This window comes from Rhinoderma darwinii, chromosome 4, assembly GCF_050947455.1.
Source record: "Rhinoderma darwinii isolate aRhiDar2 chromosome 4, aRhiDar2.hap1, whole genome shotgun sequence".
Taxonomy (NCBI): Eukaryota; Metazoa; Chordata; class Amphibia; order Anura; family Rhinodermatidae; genus Rhinoderma; species Rhinoderma darwinii.
Window position 1 is genome coordinate 68,934,098 of NC_134690.1, and position 20,322 is coordinate 68,954,419.

The window sequence follows — 20,322 nt, forward strand, 5'->3', positions numbered from 1 at the left end:
CTTCTTCGTCATAGGGCAACAGGATCTCAAGTATTTTGATATATTCAAACTGATCCATGATCCCTTGTATGCGATAAATAGGCCCAGCCCAGCACGTGGTATGAGAAACATCCCCATATCATGATTTTTGCAGCACCATGCTTTACTGGTACATACTGCGGCTACCAGACCCAATTAGAACAATTTTGCTTTAATCAGTCCACAAAATGTTGCGCCGTTTCACTTTGGGCCAGTCAATGTGATCCTTGGCAAATTTTAACCTATTCAGGACATGTGTTTTTTTTCAACAAGGCGACTTTGCGGGGAGTTCTTGCTGGTAACTTGGCTTCACTTCGTCTTCGGACTGTAGTCGTACTCACTGGTAACTTCACGTCTTTGATCTTTCTGGAGGTGATCGTTGGCTGAGCCTTTGACATTTTGGCTGTTCTTTGATCCATTTGAACAGTAGTTCCCCGCTTCCTTCTGTGTCTTTCAGGTTTTGGTTGCCACTTCAAGGCATTGGAGATCATTTTAGCAGAGCAGCCTATTAATTTGCTGCATTTCTCTCTTTTTCCCTCTCCAATCAAGTTTTTAATCAAAGTAAGTTTTTCATCAGAACAATGTCTGGAACGACCCATTTTTCCCCAGTATTTCAGAAGGAAATGCACTATAACCAACATGTGCAACATTTGCCACCCTCCAACCTTAACTCGTTAGTGACCACCCCATAGTGTTTTTACGGTGGCCACTAACGGGCTTTATTCCGATGCAATAGCCTCTTTACGGCGCTGCATCAGAATAAATAAACGGCAGGGAGCTGTTAAATCTCCCTGCTCTCAGCTACCAGAGGTAGCTGAGGGCTGGGGGCATCCCTGCTCTAACAGGTGAGATTGATATCCATATCGATCTCACCCGTTTAACCCCTCAGATGCGGCGCTCAATAGCGAGCGCCGCATCTGACTGGTTTTGGAGAGAGGGAGGGAGCTCCCTCTCTCATCGCACCAGCACCCGGCAAAGATCGCCGGGTGTCGGGGTCTTCTATGGCAGCCGGGGGCCTAATAAAGGCCCCCAGGTCTGCCTGTAGTGCATGCCTGCCTGTAGTGTATGCCTGCTAGGTGATGCCGGAGTCATGACCTAGCAGATGCCTGTCCATATTACACGGACAGGCACTAATACACCAATACAGAAGTATTGTAGTGTATTATAAATGCGATCAGAGGATCGCATAGTGAAGTCCCCTAGTAAAAAGTTTGATGAAAAGTGAAAAATAATAAAAATGAAAAACCCAATTTTTCCCCTTACAAACTGCTTTATTAAAAAAAATAGTTCAAAAGTTACACCTATTTGGTATCGCCGCGTCCGTAACGACCCCAACCATAAAGTTATTACATAATTTAACCCGCACGGTGAACGTCGTAAAAAATAAAATAAAAAAACATGCAAAAATTACTGTTTTCTTTGAATCCTGCCTTAAAAAAAAATTTGATAAAAAGTCGCATCTACTCCAAAATGGTACCAATAAAAACTAGAAGTCGTCCCGGAAAAAAATTTCCCTCATACAACTACATCGGCGAAAAAATAAAAAAGTCATGGCTATTCAAATATGGAGACCTATAAACAAATAAATTTGAAAAAAAAGTGTTTTTACTGTGTAAAAGTAGTAAAACATACAAAATCTATATAAATTTGGTATCGTTGCAATCGCAACAACAACAATAAAGTTGTTATTTATACCACATGGTAAACGGCGCAAATTTAGGACGCAAAAAAAGTGTGGCGAAATTGCAGGTTTTTTTTCTATCCCCCCCCCCCCCCCCCCCAAAAAAAGTTAATAAAAGTTAATCAATAAATTCTATGTACCCCAAAATGTTGCTATTAAAAATTACAACTTGTCCTGCAAAAAACCAGACCTTATGCAGCTATGTCGACGCAAAAATAAAAAAGTTATAGCTCTTTGAATGAGACGATGGAAAAACGTAAAAAAAATAGCTTGGTCATTAAGGTCTAAAATAGGCTGGTCACTAAGGGGTTAAATAAGGGCCAAAATTGACCCCTGTTATTCCACAGAATGAAGGACTTCAAAATAATAGCAGTGAGGAGTTCAATTGGTGAACAAGCCCCTTTCAATTAATGATTCAACTCCTCCGAATGAGCGGCCTGCAAGTCCTAATTGTTGGCTCTGGGTTTTTTTTCTACTACACGTACAAGTAAATTATTTTTATATGTAGAAATATCACCTCTACCAAAAGCATTGATTTTATCAGGTTAATATGATGTTGGACTGCTATTTTTGTGACCACTACTGTAATGTCGAGTATGCTGTCCATCTAAACGGCAAACCTGCTGGCAAGATTTAGTAAAAAAAAAAAAAAATGAAGTGAATGAGACCGAAGCGCTTTGTTTGCGTATTTAGGCGCCATGCCCACTTAAGTCTTTTTCTTCAGGGTGCTAGCCGTTTTTCAGACGGCTAGCACCCTGACCCTTTCATTTCAATGCGGCCATGCACACTTCAGTTTTTTTGACGGTCCGTTGCTCCATTCCGACAAAAGTAGAGCATGTCCTACTTTGATCCAAGATTCCGTGACCGTGAGACCCATGCAAGTCAATGGGGCCGTCAAAAAAACTGAAGGCACACGGAAGGCGGCCGTGTGTGACGGAGCCATTGCCTAGCAACGGCTGGGCGGGCAGAAGTACATTAGAGATATTACACTAATCGGCAGCCACTTCTCCTATCCATCACTGATAGAGAGAAGAGGCTGCTGATAAAAATTTAATAAAAAGCAGTTCATACGTACCCCGGCCTTCTGACGTCATCCAGTCCGGCGTGACCGCCACTACAGCCTGTGATTGGCTGCAGCGGTGACATGGGATGAAACGTCATCCCAGGAGGCCGGACAGGAGGAAAATGCACAGAAAGTATGAACTGTTTTTTTTATTTTTTATTTCATTAAAATTGTATTTTGCGAGAGCCGAGCATGGTCATTCTTCAGCGCTAGTCACTGTTCAGGGTGCTGAAAGAGTTACCGCCGATCAGTGCAGCCCAGTAACTAGCGCTGAACAACCCTGCTCTTATAGCACCCTGGACAGTACCATGCTCTGCGCTCGGAAACAGAAACACGTATAGTGCACATGGAAACCACACGGCCAACAAAACGGGCACACGGATCCGTCAAAAACGGCTGCTAAAACGGTGAAGGAAGTTTGCACGAGGCCTAACTGAACATATATTGTGACTTCACTCAGGCCAAGTGTGCGGGTTTTTACAAGTAGAAGAGAAAACCGAAGACGATTGTAAGGCCTCACTGGGGAGTTCTCTGGCCATTTACTGGTTAATATTTAAGCGTTTGCATTTCCAGTAGGGGTCGTTATATAAAAAAAAATTATCTCGATGATGAATCTAAGTTCTTCCTGATGGAAGTGTCTCTACTTGTGTAAAGCAGATAACTTCAGAGGAAAAGAAAATCTGAGGTATCACGTATGAGCCATACGTCCGAGGTATTCTCCTGGACGATTTCCCAACATATACCTCCTAAGGAAGACTGCGACGTATCCCACTAGATCAGCCCATAGGATCCCATTTTAAAGGGAAAAAAATAATTTCTTTACTGCCTTTGTATAAAATAGTGTAGTCTACTACGCTATTCCTCTCTGCAAATGCATACCAACCTGGCGTACGCTAAAAGAACACCCTTTTGTAATATTCCGGGTAAATGGGGGCATGTGGATAAGTTTGGTGTATTCGCTGGAAGCTCTTTTGTCGTATATGTCGAACGTAGGGCTGATGTGATGTGAATAGAGCCTTAGATAAAAACTTGGGTTCCTCACCTGGAGCCTTGATTTTTTTTTGATTTCTTTTTACTTCCATTGTTGGCTACATTCAGAGAAGTGGAAAACCGTGTGCACTAAGTAAAAAGGCTTATGCCAAACATTTTTTAAAAAGTATCTGCGCTTTCAGCAAACCTTTTAATATGTCAGAGAAATATCAAAATGTTTGGATCGATGGGGTCGGGGTGCTGAGACCCCATTATTACTGAATCTAAGCATCAGAAGCACTCCGCTCAGCGCCCCACACCTTTGGCTGTGATCAGCGCTCCTTGAAGATGGCTTACATAGAACGTCTATGAACAGTCTTCCTGATAACGAGGAGCGCGGTTCACAACTGAAGATGCAGGGTGCCCAGCTGAGCGCTTTTAGAACTTAGTTTCAGTGACGGTGGGGGTCTTAACACCCTGACACCCCTTATCCAAACTTTTAATTTGTCTCTCTGACATAAAGGTTTGCTGAAAGTGCAGATACTCTTCAGTTTTTAAACCGTTTTATTTATTTAACGTTTCAAAGTAGTGCCCCTTTTTCAGAGCTGGGCAGGGCTTGATGATGCTACTAAATTTATTCGAATTTAAAGATTTTATCAAATTCCTGTAAAACACATGGTACTATAAAAGAGGTAATATCTGATTCAGTATAGCTATAGACCTGTATCCTACTTAAAGGAACACTCCAGGAAAAATATATCCACTGTGTTATATCTAATGCAGAGTCTGAATGACTTCTTAATTTGGTGTTCTAGTCATGCTCCGCCCCCTCAGGCCCCGCACTAGGCATGACACACAGTGTGTCAGTTTTGCCTGGAGTTTTCCTTTAAAGTGCTTCTCTAGTTTGATACCAAGAGGGCTAAATAACTGAGGACTTGTAGTGCTATGGTTACTAATATTGTACGTCTTAAAACTCACTACCTCAAGCAGTGATCTCTGATACAAGTGGCTATAGATATGAGATTATTTTTGGCAGATGGCCAGATCTGCCAACAAGCTCATGTCTGTGTAGTCTGGCAAATGCCATGCATCTCAATATTCACAAATACATGTGTGCTTCAAACAATGACACTCAGGACGAAAAAAACACTCACGAACCTGTTATAGGCGAAACGCGAATCAGGCGTTTTTTTGTTTTGTTCCTGCTACTCTGGCGTTGTGGTGGTTCCTGCCTCATGGATTCTAATTGTAAATATGAGTTTATTTAAACCCTTTATTTTCTTCTCTTGTGCATTTACTTCACAAGTAGATTTGGGCCTAATATATTGTTTTGCCATTCTGACCCTTATTATTTGAGCTACTACCAGTGCAGTAATGATCGTACGATGGACCTTCCTTCAGTGACTATTGTGCACTATTGCTTTATTCTCATGGGGCTGTGTACCGCCACATGTGTATTACTGTCATTTACCTTCAGTAATTTACCTTTTTTGTCATGCATCAGTGACCTTTTTGTGGGTTTAAAGCGGTTGTCCGGTTTCAGAAAATGTTCGTTTTTACTTGTTGTCATTCAGTAGGAATATTCATGGTTTACTTCCAGTGGATAAAATTCTGTCCATGGTCATGTGATAGACAGGTGCTAGGATTGTTACATGGTCATGTGATGGACACACAGGTGCTGCGATCGTTACATGGTCATGTGATGGACACACGTACTGGGATTGTTACATGGTCATGTGATGGACACACATACTGGGATTGTTACATTTGATGTACACGCACTGGGATCGTTACATGGTCATGTGATGTACACGCACTGGGATTGTTACATGGTCATGTGATGTACACGCACTGGGATCGTTACATGGTCATGTGATGTACACGCACTGGGATTGTTACATGGTCATGTGATGGATACACGTACTGGGATCGTTACATGGTCATATGATGTACACATGTACTGGGATTGTTACATAGTCATGTGATGTACACGCACTGGGATCGTTACATGGTCATGTGATGGACACACAGGTGCTGGGATCGTTAGAAGACACCGCTCTGATAAACAGACTAACAGTAACGATCCCAGCACCTGTGTGTCCATCACATGAGACAGAATTGTATCCGCTGGAAGTAAACAATGAATGTTCCTACTGAATGACAACAAGCAGAGATCTTAAAAACCATGAGGAATGAATACAGAAAGTATAATGTAAAATTGCATAAATTTTAATTATGCAAAAAAAATAACAGTAATTTTCTCAAACTGTACAATCCCTTTAACTGTCTGTGCGAGTGTCTCTGTTTCAAACACATGTAGTTGTGAAGTAATTTCAAGATGCAATTATGTGTTTGTACTTAATACTTTGATACGTTAATCATTTTTATTTATTGGTTTGTGTTCCTCTTTATGATTGTAGGTGGGATAACTTTGGTTGACATATCGGTATGGGACTTTTTCTTATTATTCTTCCATATACTGTATGCTGATCCTTATGCAAGCAAACACTGAATGCTTTACAGCACCCTGAGGTTCGTTTTGGGGATCCGATTTTAACCCAATGTATATTAGTTGGAGGACTAGACTGCTGTTTTATCATTTTAGTTGATTGTCATTAGTTTGTGCCAAGTCCTATAGCCATATGAGACCAGGTCACATTGCGTACATGCTGCTTTGACCTGTAATCGCTCTGTGTAGCTGGTACTTTGTTCCCGTGTATGGCTGACCTTTCAGACCATTGAGGCTTATTAAGTAAACACAAGAAGGGAAGACTCTTTATATTAAGTATGTTGCTTTGGAGTGTCTAAGTTTAGCAACAGCCGGCAGCCGTTGGGTGCTTCCTTTCCCAGAATCCTTCCTCTGGGCTCCCACTCCCCCACTACCCCCACCATCCCAGGCCAGCACTGGCTGTCTGTCACCCAGCAGCACTATTCCGAGGTCATGTTTCTCAGCTGCTCAGTGTTAGGAGATTTCAGAAAAAGACAGACAGTTTTGTTCTTGCTAAGAATTTGGTTTTGTCAAGACAAGACAAACGTTGGGGCTCCGTGTCGCTGTACAATGCTGGAGTCTGGGAGAAAAGCGTTGGCCTTCCATTGCAAGACTCGGGGACTCTCCTTGCTGCAAGGAGTCTAATAGAATCACCGCTACCAAGATCCTTGAACTCTTGTACCTTGCGCCTTTAAATACAGCCCAAAATTTTATTTCAGACCAGTCTTGAGAGCTGGTTCTCCAAGATGATGATTAAGGACACGTCGTTGAGAATGGACCCTGATTTAAGGGGGGAACTGGCTTTTTTGGCAAGAGGCTGTGATTTTGTGCTCCCATCCCGTTTCAAAAAGCGGATCAAGTCTTTCCAGCAAGCTCAGGTTTGGAGGTTATTTTCTTTGTACGCTTTGAAAGATTATGTAGGTTTGGTGGGTTTTGGACAGGTGCGGGTGGTGCGGGAACCCTCCTCTAATAAAAAAAGTGTAACAAAAAGTTGTTGCATTCAAGACTCATCGATGGAAAGATTGAGGAGATGCAATAAGACGTTTTATCATTTTGACTATTTGGAGGACTGTAGAGCGTGTAGATATAGGACTCCTTGTGCTGGATATACATTGACCTGGTTAGGAAAATTTGCAGACCATTTAGGGTGGAGTTAGAAGTGATGTGGTAGTTGGAGGTGGAGTTGGGGGATCACCTCTGAGGTCAGCAGGCCTTGAGATGCTTTACTGCGTATGATGTAATATTGCTGGAGCACGTTTACATTTCAATATTTCGTCAAAAACCCTTACCTCCTATGTAGTCACATCCGATTTAGCATTTCTATATTGATTCGTTACAGTCGTTTAATCAGCAGCTTACTATAAAGCTCCATGTCTGATTTGTATGGTTTGGGGAATAATTCACGTGTATATTTGAGACCTCTTGTGGTGACCTTACAGAAGACCCGATGATTGCACATTTTCCATCAAGTCACTTCTGTTTAACGCTCTGATAGGACTGAATTACAGACTAAGGAGATGTTACTGTATATATCACATTAGTATAATTTCTCATAGTGCTCAAAAGGATTGTGACAATTAATTTTAGCCTCTGATGTGTCCAGCGCCTCATGTTCCTGGTAAAAATAGGTGTCTGAAATTAAAATGAATGTTCCTTCAGTTATTCGCGTTGGATGTGTGTTTCATGCTCTGTTTTTAGCAGAGTGAGCTCTATTTTCATGGTGTCCGCTGCCTAAATCTAGACTACCAGGATTTTACCAAATCATGGATTATTCCCAACCCTGTATCCTTTAACATAATTTATATCTAAAATTATAAAGAAATTACCACTGAATACTTGTCCTTCGTCTTATGGAAAATCTGGGTGACCACATTTTGTCTATTAGACTATGTTTACACATCACGATTTGTTGCAGTTTTTTGTGCAGATTTTGATGCGTATTTTTTTTTAGCCAAAGACAGAAGTAGTTTCGAAAGGAAAGTATAAAGGAATAAATTGGGCCTAATTCACACGACCGGTTTTAGACCGTAATTAACGACTGCCGAGATGGCAGTATTTCCCGGACCGAACAGAGTGCAGGGAGGGATGCTACTAGCATCATAGTTAAGTAACGATGCCAGGAGTTCCTGCCTCGCTGCGGGAGTAAAGGGACAGTAGTTCCGTAGGGTGGCAGGGACACCTAGCGTCATGCATAACTATGATGCTGGGAGCCCGACTCCCTGCAGTGTGTTCGGTCCAGGAAATGTGGCCGACATGCGGACCGTATGTCACGGACCGAACACGGTCGTGTGAATTAGGCCTTAAACTTCTTATTTTTCCTGGCTCCACTTCTGGCTTGGGCTCCAAATCTGCACCTAATCGCAATGGTTAAACATAGCCTTACAGCAGGGGTCAGCAACCTACAGAACTCTAGCTGTTGTCAAACTGCAATTTCCAGCATGCACTAACAGGCTTTGGCTGGAATATTAAAGCCGTTGGCTGTCGGGGCATGCTGGGAGTTGTAGTTTCACAACGCCTGGAGTGCTGACCCTTGCCTTACAGCTTCCACAGTGGTTTTTTGAATGGTTAATCTGCTTAGATAAGCAGTGATAGATTATTACATGGCTGAAATACTATGCAGATTTCCCTGTCATGGGGGTTGTTACCAAGATTTCCGAAATCCTGAATGGTAAATCTACCAATATGGGATTCATGGGTTTATAATAGCACATCTAGACAGATTTATTGTTTAGGAGGCTGGGAAAGCGGAGTTACGACCTTTGGGGCTGTAGTGGCTACTGTATTGTTTTGTCGTCTCAGTTTTCCAAAAAATAGATGGTGGAAGTCACGAGACAGTCCCGAGTCCATGGTACGACGGATGCCACTGTCGCCCGACAGACTCCATTGACCACAATGTGGTTAATCAGGGTTTCAACGTGGTGGCCATTGTTTTGACGGGACGAATAGTTCTGCATGCAGTGCTATTCAGTGCTGAGTCTTCAACGCAAATGTGAACAGATCCGAAAAGATTGGTGAATCAAGAAGAGGACATCAGGAGAACTTTGCTTTACTCGTGAATTGTTTTTTAATAGTACTGAAAACCAACTGAATTTTAATGACTGGTATAATCAGATTAAGGAGAAAGTTGACATGTAAATTCTTATGGTTCAGGAAAGGTGTGCAGTTTCTCAGCTCAGTTGCTTGAAACTGAAGATGGGAGAAGTTCGAAGCACAGACACTAGAAGTAGTTTCTTCCTGTCAGCCATTTTAGTTCTCGCTCGGCCAGCCGGCCAAGCACAGTCTTGGTCTCTATGTAATCATTTCGCGATTCTTAGTCTGCATATGCCTTTATATGTTGTTGAAAATCTACAATCCCAATGTGCTATGACATATGCAAACTGGGACTGGTAGTTTCACAGTATCTGCGGAGCAAAGTACCAAATAATGCAAGTGAGCGTTGATGGCACAAATTGAATAATGTCGGGAAAACACAGGAAGGGATTCCAAGCTAGTTGGTGCCCATGACAGAGAAGGCCGAATTCCATTCCTTGCACCTTCTCTTTCATGTACTACATCACACTATTTTACATAGGGTGGTATAGGGTTAGTGATTAGTATACCTGTCATACTCCTGTATCTAATATCCATGGAGGTCTTGGGTGGTTAACACTTAAAGTCGTTGTTCACTTTATGTATAATTTGAACAAATGTGTACTAAAGATTATTACAGGCAATTTACCAATATATACTTTGTGGAAGTTCAGTGCCCTAATCTGTGAGGCCACGCATCCATCTTCTGTCCCGACCGAACACCGCTGCATCCATAAAATGGCCACAGATTGAGGGGCTTCTGACAAGACACCTACAACAGCCTCCTCCATAGCAGCATACTGCGCAGGCCCTAGTCCTGGACCTCTAGATCCTGTGTAAGTGCCAATGAAAGTCTGACTCTATAGGGACATGCTCCTTTTACAAGGTGAATGGTAACACCCAGATGTCAATTTATTCATACATTTCTAGGAGGAATAACTGAGGAACAGCACAATGGAGTTCTAAGAAAAGATGTTCCAGAATTGTTATTTCATGAGGAAAACAAGTATTGAAACAAACATGACAGGAGAGCTGACAGTTCCTCTTTAACTCCATGTTTGCACCTAAGCTTTATTGGGGTGGGTGGGTTCCGAGTACTAGGACCCCCATAAGTTTGCCCATGAATATAAAGACCGCTCTGGCTCCTCAGTGGTTTAGCCATGCTAGGCCATGTAGTTCTGTCATGACAGCAAGGAGGGAGGGAGTTAAGACATGCAGGGGATTTGACTTCTGCTCTCATAGAAGTCAATGGAGTGAGTAGCCTAAAGAAAGTGTAAGCGAGATTAACAAGAAAAACAGCAATAGCAAATTTATTGTAGACCCTAGACATATCAAGAATGATTGTTTTCTTTCATTCCTGATGACTGCAAATGCTTTTGAAGATCCTGCATTCTTCTAAGTATACTTAGAGCCAAAAATAATGTGTGTGACAAATACATTCTGTTCTGCGTTTTTCATAGATACGGTATTAAGGGTTGAGAATTCTTATATATTCATTATGAGGGTTCCCGAAATCTCGAATTTTATAGACTTTTCCTATGGTCTCCCTTAAGGTTCAGACAGTTTTGGCAGTGATTTTTGTAGGTTAGACAAGCACCTCCTTAGGTGATGACTCCCATAAGAATTTATAGGGGGCATGACTCTATTTAGGAGTTTAGTTGTATGCATGGATGTCCAATAATTTGCATTTGTTCTAATTAAAAAAAATAAATCCCATATTTAGAAGCCTTTTATAGTTATAAGTAAAATGCGTTTACAGATGACATAACCGTAGCCAGCTCTGGTTACCCCTGCTGGTCAGCCGTTGGTGCTGGATATCCATTGGTCACAGTTCACAGCGGGTCAAGAGGCCTGCATGCCATATCTTAAGAATGTGAACACAGATGCCATGGCCTATTTATAGTGGCGAGTGAACAGTGTTTCAGTGTACTTGAAAGTACATAGCTGTTAGTGTTAGCGTGTGCCAAGTTACAAATCAGGCCCAGGCTTGTTCTTTAAAGGGAATGTATCAGCTATATGTATATTTACATATTTCACCAGATAGTGAAACCTATATAATTAGATTATTTTTTTTCCGTATTTAATTTTTGATTGTAGATCTTTTTTATTCAATTTTCTTTACATGATTTATGGGGTTGGCCATCTTGTTAACAGCATTTAAAGATTTGCTTTACAGCAGCCACAGGAACCTGTGAACAGGAGGAGACCCATTGACTTTTATATGGGAGAGTTTTCTAGGCACACTCTGTGGCCTGTGGGGAAAGGAAGGGGGAACTGTGTCCATCACCTATTTATAAATGGTGGATCCTGCGTTCTCTATGTAGAGGTGTTACCTGTCAGGGAAATCCTGCCTGTGATGATAATGAGATGGCTGCTGAGAAGTGATCTCTACAGAGCAGGAAGGGTCAGTCTATTGTGAGGATCGCTATGTTTTGTGCAACGTTATAATTACATTTTATTAAAATGACACACAGGATCGAGCTGTTCCCGAATACATCTATGTTCAGAGACATGCAGGACCCGCTTACAGTGCACCAGTCAGTGCCGCTGACCTGACGGATTCAGGACTTAGCGCACGATACAGCTTCTCTGTATACAGAATACAAAGCTTCTGTATCTCAAAAATGTAAAATATTTTTTACTAAAATGTAATTACATGGCACTCTGTATAGGCAAGAATGACATTGTTACCTTTTTTTAGGTTTACTCATGGCTTTAATTTCTGTTTTAATTAGTCATTTGACCACACCTTTCCATCCAGAAACATGAACACCCAATTTTGAACATGGCACAACGATGTAAAGGACGTGGCGCCATGTACACAAAAATGTTGCACTGTTTATGAGCAATATGTCGAACAAGACCTCTTTGTTTCTGTTGTCGCACATTTCTGTGACCATTTGCCTTTTTGTCACTAGTGTTAGAATTATTCCATGAAATCCATACCCCAGGCCTTCTGCAAATTTGCAGTTGAGGCGCTTTTTATACATGTCCATTGTCTTAAATTAATGTGGACCTGGTAATAAAATGTAGAGTGTGTGTGTGTGTGTGTGTGTGTGTGTGTGTGTGTGTGTGTGTGTGTGTGTGTGTTCATATATCTATCGCACAAAAAATGGCGACTGCAAACACTAATGCCACTAAATATAAATAAATATGCATTACTGTTGAATCTACACTACCGTTCAAAAGTTTGGGGTCACCCAGACAATTTTGTGTTTTCCATGAAAACTCACACTTATATTGGTTAGAAATAATGATTTTTATTTCAAATAATAATTTTCTCCTTCAAACTTTGCTTTCGTCAAAGAATGCTCCATTTGCAGCAATTAGAGCATTTCAGACCTTTGGCATTCTAGCTGTTAATTTGCTGAGGTAATCGGGAGAAATGTCACCCCATGCTTCCAGAAGCCCCTCCCACAAGTTGGATTGGCTTGATGGGCACTTCTTGCGTACCATACGGTCAAGCTGCTCCCACAACAGCTCTATGGGGTTGAGATCTGGTGACTGCGCTGGCCACTCTATTACAGATAGAATACCAGCTGCCTGCTTCTTCCCTAAATAGTTCTTGCATAATTTGGAGGTGTGCTTTGTGTCATTGTCCTGTTGTAGGATGAAATTGGCTCCAATCAAGCGCTGTCCACAGGGTATGGCATGGCAAAATGGAGTGATAGCCTTCCTTATTCAAAATCCCTTTTACCTTGTACAAATCTCCCACTTTACCAGCACCAAAGCAACCCCAGACCATCACATTACCTCCACCATGCTTGACATATGGCGTCAGGCACTCTTCCAGCATCTTTTCAGTTGTTCTGCGTCTCACAAATGTTCTTCTGTGTGATCCAAACACCTGAAACTTCGATTCGTCTGTCCATAACACTTTTTTCCAATCTTCCTCTGTCCAATGTCTGTGCTTTTGCCCATATTAATCTTTTCCTTTTATTAGCCAGTCTCAGATATGGCTTTTTCTTTGCCACTCTGCCCTGAAGGCCAGCATCCCGGAGTCGCTTCTTCACTGTAGACGTTGACACTGGCGTTTTGCGGGTACTATTTAATGAAGCTGCCAGTTGAGCACCTGTGAGGCGTCTATTTCTCAAACTAGAGACTCTAATATGTACTTGTCTTGTTGCTCAGTTGTGCAGCGGGGCCTCCCACTTTTCTTTCTACTCTGGTTAGAGCCTGTGTGTGCTGTCCTCTGAAGGGAGTAGTACACACCGTTGTAGGAAATCTTCAGTTTCTCAGCAATTTCTCGCATGGAATAGCCTTCATTTCTAAGAACAAGAATAGACTGTCGAGTTTCACATGAAAGCTCTCTTTTTCTAGCCATTTTGAGAGTTTAATCGAACCCACAAATGTAATGCTCCAGATTCTCAACTAGCTCAAACGAAGGTCAGTTTTATATCTCCTCTAAACAGCAAAACTGTTTACAGCGGTGCTAACATATTTGCACAAGGGTTTTCAAGTGCTTTCTAATCATCCATTAGCCTTCTAACACAGTTAGCAAACACAATGTACCATTAGAACACTGGAGTGATGGTTGCTGGAAATGTGCCTCTATACACCTATGTAGATATTGCATTAAAAAACAGACGTTTGCAGCTAGAATAGTCATTTACCATATTAACAATGTATAGAGTGTATTTCTGATTAATTTAATGTTATCTTCATTGAAAAAAAATGTGCTTTTCTTTCAAAAATAAGGAAATTTCTAAGTGACCCTAAACTTTTGAACTTGCAATAGTGAGGTTCTTGGCACACATTTTGATCAAATTGTGTGAGCCCATCTGCCACAACAAGGGAATTTATGCTGCACATACACCCAGAACTGGGACTAAGCCTACACATATCTGCGGGATGGTAGGAACCAGCATTAAACTAATTAAAATAACCCAGGCCAAAATGGGAAGAGCGCAAGATCAAAAAATGGAGTCAGTCACCAACCCCACATATATGAATCACATAAACAACACAAGTTTGAACTGCACATTCCAGCAAAATATATATATCTCTAAGGACTGGGTACAGGCCCAGTTATAATAGTTAACCCTGACAATTTGTGAGGAAATAAACCTGACAATGTGTCCAGATGTTGTTGTTGTTTTTTTGTGTGCTTTTTGTTTTTTTAAGACTTTCTGTTTAAAATTGTTTATACATATGAGATAGCTGACAGACGACAAATATTTTTTCCAACTCCATCATAGACATGCACCATCCAGCATGCATGATCCCTTTTCCCCCAACGTTTGCTAACCCAATACACATAAGACAATCGGCCAATCTCACCGAAATTAGCAGGTTTGTCCGGCTTTTATTGTATGTGTATGGCCAGCAAAATATGTTGCAGCAGTAAATATAATCATTACCAGCGTGGAGTTTGTGATTAGTTGTGCTATATTTGCCATTTCATAATGGAACAATGGTCAAAACTGTGGTTGGTGGCCAAATTGGTTGAAAACGGACAATTCATATCTGTGGTGGGTTCTCTAAATCGTTTTAGTTTATGTGAAAAAGAGTCGAAGACAACAAAATTCTATCTATGACTCTTTTAGATTGCTGCCTGGGAGTGGACTTTATCTTGATGACTGCATTTAACTACGCATTATTTGCGTTTGGTTCTGTCCCAAATGTGAGTGCAGTTTCTTTCATTCACACCAAGTCAACTGTGGTCCTGCACCAGGCACGTTTGTTAATAGTACTGTTGCCCATTACAGCTGCAACATTAAAGTGGTTGTCAGGGATGAGGAGAAGATCTGCTATTTTTTTCTTCCAGAAACCATGACACTGTTGTCCTTGGACTCCATGTGATATTGCAGCGATCCCCATTTACTTTGATAGTGCTGAGCTGCAATACTAAGCACAGCCAATGGACAAGATTGGTGGTTTTTCTAGGGGAAAAAAAGCAGACTTTTTTTCTAAGATCAAAATTAACTTTAGGGCTACATGGTGACTTTGGCCACTACACAGGTTGCATGGCCACAGATCACTTTGTCGCACTGGCTGCATCGAAATAAGGAAAGTGAATGCGGCTGTGTTGTGACCCGAATGTTGCCGCAATGTGACAGTCGCAAGCAATCCTTTACGTTTGGATCTCTTGCGACTGTCGTGTCGCAGTAACCTGTGGGTCAAAACGTGGCCACATTCAATTCAATTACTGCGATCACACAGTGATCGTTGGCCAGGCGTCCTGTGTCGCGGGCGAAGTTGCCATGTAGCCCTAGCCTAAGGTTTAGAGACTGGATATTAGGTCTTCAATAACCGGTGTTTTGGTTTTCCTGCTAGTTACTCACAGGGCTAAACGTATTATTTAACTGAGCAGGAAGATAATGAAGAAAAATGCATTCTATATTCCAAAATAAAAAATAGACTCACATTGAGTGGACCGCATGGATATGAAATCCGAAGTAGAGGAATTGCATTGGATTTACATATTATGATTTTGCCCCCAACTATTCTAGTAGTACATTATCAGAATGACTGAGTATCCCAAGTGAGCAAAAAAACACTGCTATTCCCCATAATTCTCTGCAACCGATTTTCTTTTTTTATTGGTTACTCTGCGGTACGCAATATCTTTGCAATGGGTCCAGCGGAAAAGGGTCTGGCGCCTGACCACCCATCACCAAGGCCAATTCTGGAGCAGGAGTCAGGACATAATGATTTTAACCCCTTCCCGCCGCAGCCCTTTTTCAGATTTTCATTTTCGTTTTTTCCTCCCCACCTTCCAAAAGCCATAACGTCTTTATTTTTCCGTCGATATAGGCCTATGAGGGCTTGATTTTTGCGGCACGAGTTGTAGTTTTTCGTAGCACCGTTTATTTTGCCATATAATGTACTAGGAAACGGGAAAAAAATTATTTGTGGGGTAGAAAATGAAAATAACATCGATTTCCTCCATGGTTTTTTGCGTGCTGTTTTTACGGAATTCAGTGCAATTAAAACAACATGTTAACTTTATTCTGTGGGTCAATACGATTACGGCGATACCAAATATATATAGTTTTTTCTATATTTTACTACTTTTACAAGTAAAAACCTAAGTGTAAAAAAGAATTTATTTTTCCGTCGATTTTAATAATACCATTTTAGGGTACATGCGACGTTTTGATCACTTTCTATTTCATTTTTTGTGGGAGATTAGGTGAGCAAAAAATAGAGATTCTGGCATTTTACTATTTATTTTTTCACCGTGGGGGTTAAATAATGATATATTGTAATAGTTCAGACTTTTACGGACGCGGCGATACCAGTTATGTTTATTTATTTTTTTACTATGCTCTAGGGGGAAAATGGGAAAGGGGGGGGTTTTTGAACTTTTAATTTATTTTTTTTGACAAAAAAAAACCAACCTCATTTTTGCTTTTAAATGTGCACCTATTATGGCAGGGCTTAATAGGTGCACAAAGATGGCGGACCTGGGGGCCTTCATTAGGCCCCCAGGCAGCCATAGCAACCATCACCCATCCCCCCCCCCCCCGGCCCGAGATTGCGTTGCGGGGGGCACGATGAGCTGTTAGAGGGGGTCGCCCCCCTCTTTCTAACGATTTAAATGCTGCGGTCGCTATTGACCGCAGCATTTAACAAGTTAAACGAGCGGGATCCGCTAGTTACGCTGAAGTATCGGCTTTAACAAACAGCTGACACCGGCATCGTATGGAGCGGGTTCACTCCGTGAGCCCGTTCCATACTTCCCCTACCCGACTTTGGCGTATGGATACGTCAAATGTCGGGAAGGGGTTAAAGGGCTTGTCTGGTTTCAGCAAATTATTAATTTTTTTTATAATTAAGTTACCGTATGTTATTTTCCAATATACTTAATATATTCATTTTTCAAGATCTCTGTTTTGATTTAATAGGAACATTCAATGTTTACTTCCAGTGGATAAGATCTGTCCCTGGTCATGTGATTTACACACAGGTGCACGGCTCGTTACAGTACGTGTATCAGAGCTGTGTCTTCTAAGGGTATGTGCACACGTAGTGACCAAAAACGTCTGAAAATACAGAGCTGTTTTCAAGGGAAAACAGCCCCTGATTTTCAGACGTTTTTTGAGCAACTCGCGTTTTTTGCGCCGTTTTCGCAGCGTTTTTTACGTCCGTTTTTGGAGCTGTTTTCTTTGGAGTCTATGAGAAAACAGCTCCAAACAGCTGCGACGCGTAAATAACAGGTCGTCTGCACAGTACGTCGGCAAACCCATTCAAATGAATGGGCAGATGTTTGCCGACGTATTGTAGCCCTATTTTCAGACGTAAAACGAGGCATAATACGCCTCGTTTACGTCTGAAAATAGGTCGTGTGAACCCAGCCTTACAATCACAGCACCTGTGTGTCCATCACATGACCATGGACAGAGGTTTTTGTCCACTAGAAGTAAACCATGAACGTTCCTACTTTTAAAAACAACAATCAGAGATCTTGAAAACCTATGAAGAATTAATACAGACAGTATATTGTGAAATTGTATAACTCTTAATTATACAAAAAGATAGCATTCATTTGCTGAAACTAGACAACACCTTTGAGACTTTTCTGGATTCTGCCCTGTGTTTCCAAAGGGTTGTCTGAGGTTGTCAAACACAGTGGGGGTAGCAGTCTCTTATCTGTGTATACCCGTTTCCTCCATTACGTTCTTCAGTGAGACACCTGGACTTTTAGATTTCAGAGTGTGGTGGTTATAATTTGTTTGCTCTTCAGTATTCTGTGGTGGTTTTTTTATTTTTTTTTACGGCTCATGTCTTACATTTTAAAAGGGAAAATCCACCTTTTCTATACACAGTCGAGTCACATTATTATGACCACCTCCTACTTTCAATGTCGGCAGCGCGTAGCCCATGAAGGAAGTGAGGTGTCGTGGGCTGGCTTGGTGGGTATATAAGGTATGCGATAGGCGGTCTTGACATACATCACTCGTTGCCATGGGTAAAAGGGGCGATTTATCAGAGTTGCAAAAAGGGATGGCTACTGGCTTTCAGGCCAAGGGTGGCGGTATTTCTCAAACAGCGCCGTTTGTGTACTGTTCGCGTGCTGTAAGTGTATCGTGAGTGGACAAATGGCACCATTGGGAATAACCGACATGGAAAATGTGGAGCACCACGTGTGCGAGGGCCGAACAACACGCTACAGTGGAGCAGCTCACCGTGAAAATCAACCAGGGGGCTACCAAACATGCGTCTAAAACAGTTCAGCGAGCCCTACTTAGTATGGAGCTCCGAAGCAGATGGATGGTCACTGCTCTTTTGCTACCAAAGGTGCATCAGAAAAAAAAGTTCTATTTGCACGGCCGTATCGGAATTGGGCCTCCGATTAGCAAAGGGTTGCCTTCACCAATGAGTCACGTTTTCTGCTTCATCAAATGGATGGACGTTGGTGTGTCAGGTGAGAAACATCAGAACAAACATCCTTCAACCATTGCTGGAAGAACACAAGCTGGTGGTGGCAGTGTTATGGTCTGGGGAATTTTTTCATGGCATTCTCTGGGCCCAGTCGTCCATGTGGAAGGCGCTCAGAACCAATTTGTATATGAATCCATCTTTGCAGATCACGTCCACCCATACATGCTGCTTGTCTTCCCAGGGGCAGATGGAATCTTCCAGCAAGACAATGCGACATGTCACACGGCTAGAATTGTCCCACAGTGGTTGGAAGAGCACGACCAGGACTTGCAAGTACTTCCCTGGCCCCCTAATTCGCCAGACTTGAACCCAATTGAGCATTTTTGGGACCACCTCTATCGTCTTGTTCGCTCTATGTATCCTCCCTCACGCACCCTCCAGTAAATGTGGGATGCACTGCAGTCAGCATTGCTCCAGATACCTGTGGCAATCTGCCCGCACCTTATTGAGTAACTCCTAGACCGTCTAGCTGCTGTCCGTGCTGCACACGGCGGTTACTCTGGATATTAGCTGCTGGTCATAATAATGTGACTCGACTATGTATATTCTAACCTCATATTTAAATCCGTGGTGGTCTGCTGCTGCTGATGTTAGGAGATTTCCGCCATTTAATATCTACATCACTCTAACAACGTGTTTGGGGCTATAGTAAGAAAGCCACGCTCCTTTATTGGGACCTGAGGTCGTGATCCCTTATTTATTCGCTCGCATATCTATAAAACATGACAAAATATACATTTTAGGTTGAGTTTCTCCAAGAGAAAATACGATTGAAATATTAATTTATGAGTGAACATTTTATAGGGAACCTTTCTCGTCGCATTCTTTAGCTGTTCACGTCCATTGAGGTCTTGGCTTAATTTAGATCCCTTTGTAACTTGTTTTAGGGTCGAGGGCTATCTTTATTTATGGAAGACGTGCTTCTTCTTACAACATAACGAGTGACCTTTAACCCCCACAGGTCAGGCTATGTTGACTGATGAGTAAATATGCTCAAGTTGCCAAAATATAAAAATTCCCTATCTCACACACCGCATGGTTTTTAGGATTTTTTGTTTTAAATTACAGTATGCCCCTAGCCCTCCTAATTTTGTCATGGCTTTCATCAAGTTTTCCCTATCGACTACAATAGGCACATTACAGAAAAAGAGAAAACTAGTGATTGTCATACCAGATTACTGTTTCCATGCAGTTTTTCCATACAAGCAGTCCTAGGAACATTTCCTTGAACAGAGTCTTTAAAAGAAGTATTAAACGGCATGTGGTTTATGCAGACATGACCCCCCAAACAGTAATTTTGGGTCAAGTTGGAAGTGTCCACCTCCAACCACAACTCTCATAGTCTTACAGAATCATTAAATTATTTCAAACTGGAATGTTGTGGGGTCACTCTTCTAGCAATGGAGTAGTAGCCAGCGCACCATCTCTGAGAGCCCAATATGTTGGTGTTAAGGGTTTGTCCTGGTCTAGAGAAGATTGATCTGCTTTTTATTTCTTAAATTTTTTTCATTTAGGAAAAAAAATGCTGAAAACTCCCCTCACTTGAATATATAAGCACTTCCACATGTGTATGAATGGGACCAAAGTAGAGCAAATTCATACAAGTTCTCCCAGCACTTTGTGGGGTCGTCCTCCTTTTTATTTAAC

At 41.7% G+C, this 20,322-nt stretch overlaps 1 protein-coding gene across 2 annotated transcripts in view; it reads left to right on the forward strand.

The window, feature by feature from the left end:
- PPP2R3A (protein phosphatase 2 regulatory subunit B''alpha) overlaps positions 1-20,322 on the forward strand; it is a 79,774-nt gene that overhangs the window by 36,401 nt on the left and 23,051 nt on the right. The window contains exon 1 of one of the 2 annotated variants that reach the window (XM_075861176.1): positions 6,704-7,097. The exons of the other annotated variant lie outside the window; for it this stretch is intronic. Coding sequence (XP_075717291.1) covers positions 6,966-7,097 — 132 coding nt within the window. The 5' untranslated portion in view covers positions 6,704-6,965. Of the gene's footprint in view, positions 1-6,703; positions 7,098-20,322 lie in introns of those variants that run through there. 2 annotated transcript variants of the gene reach the window in all.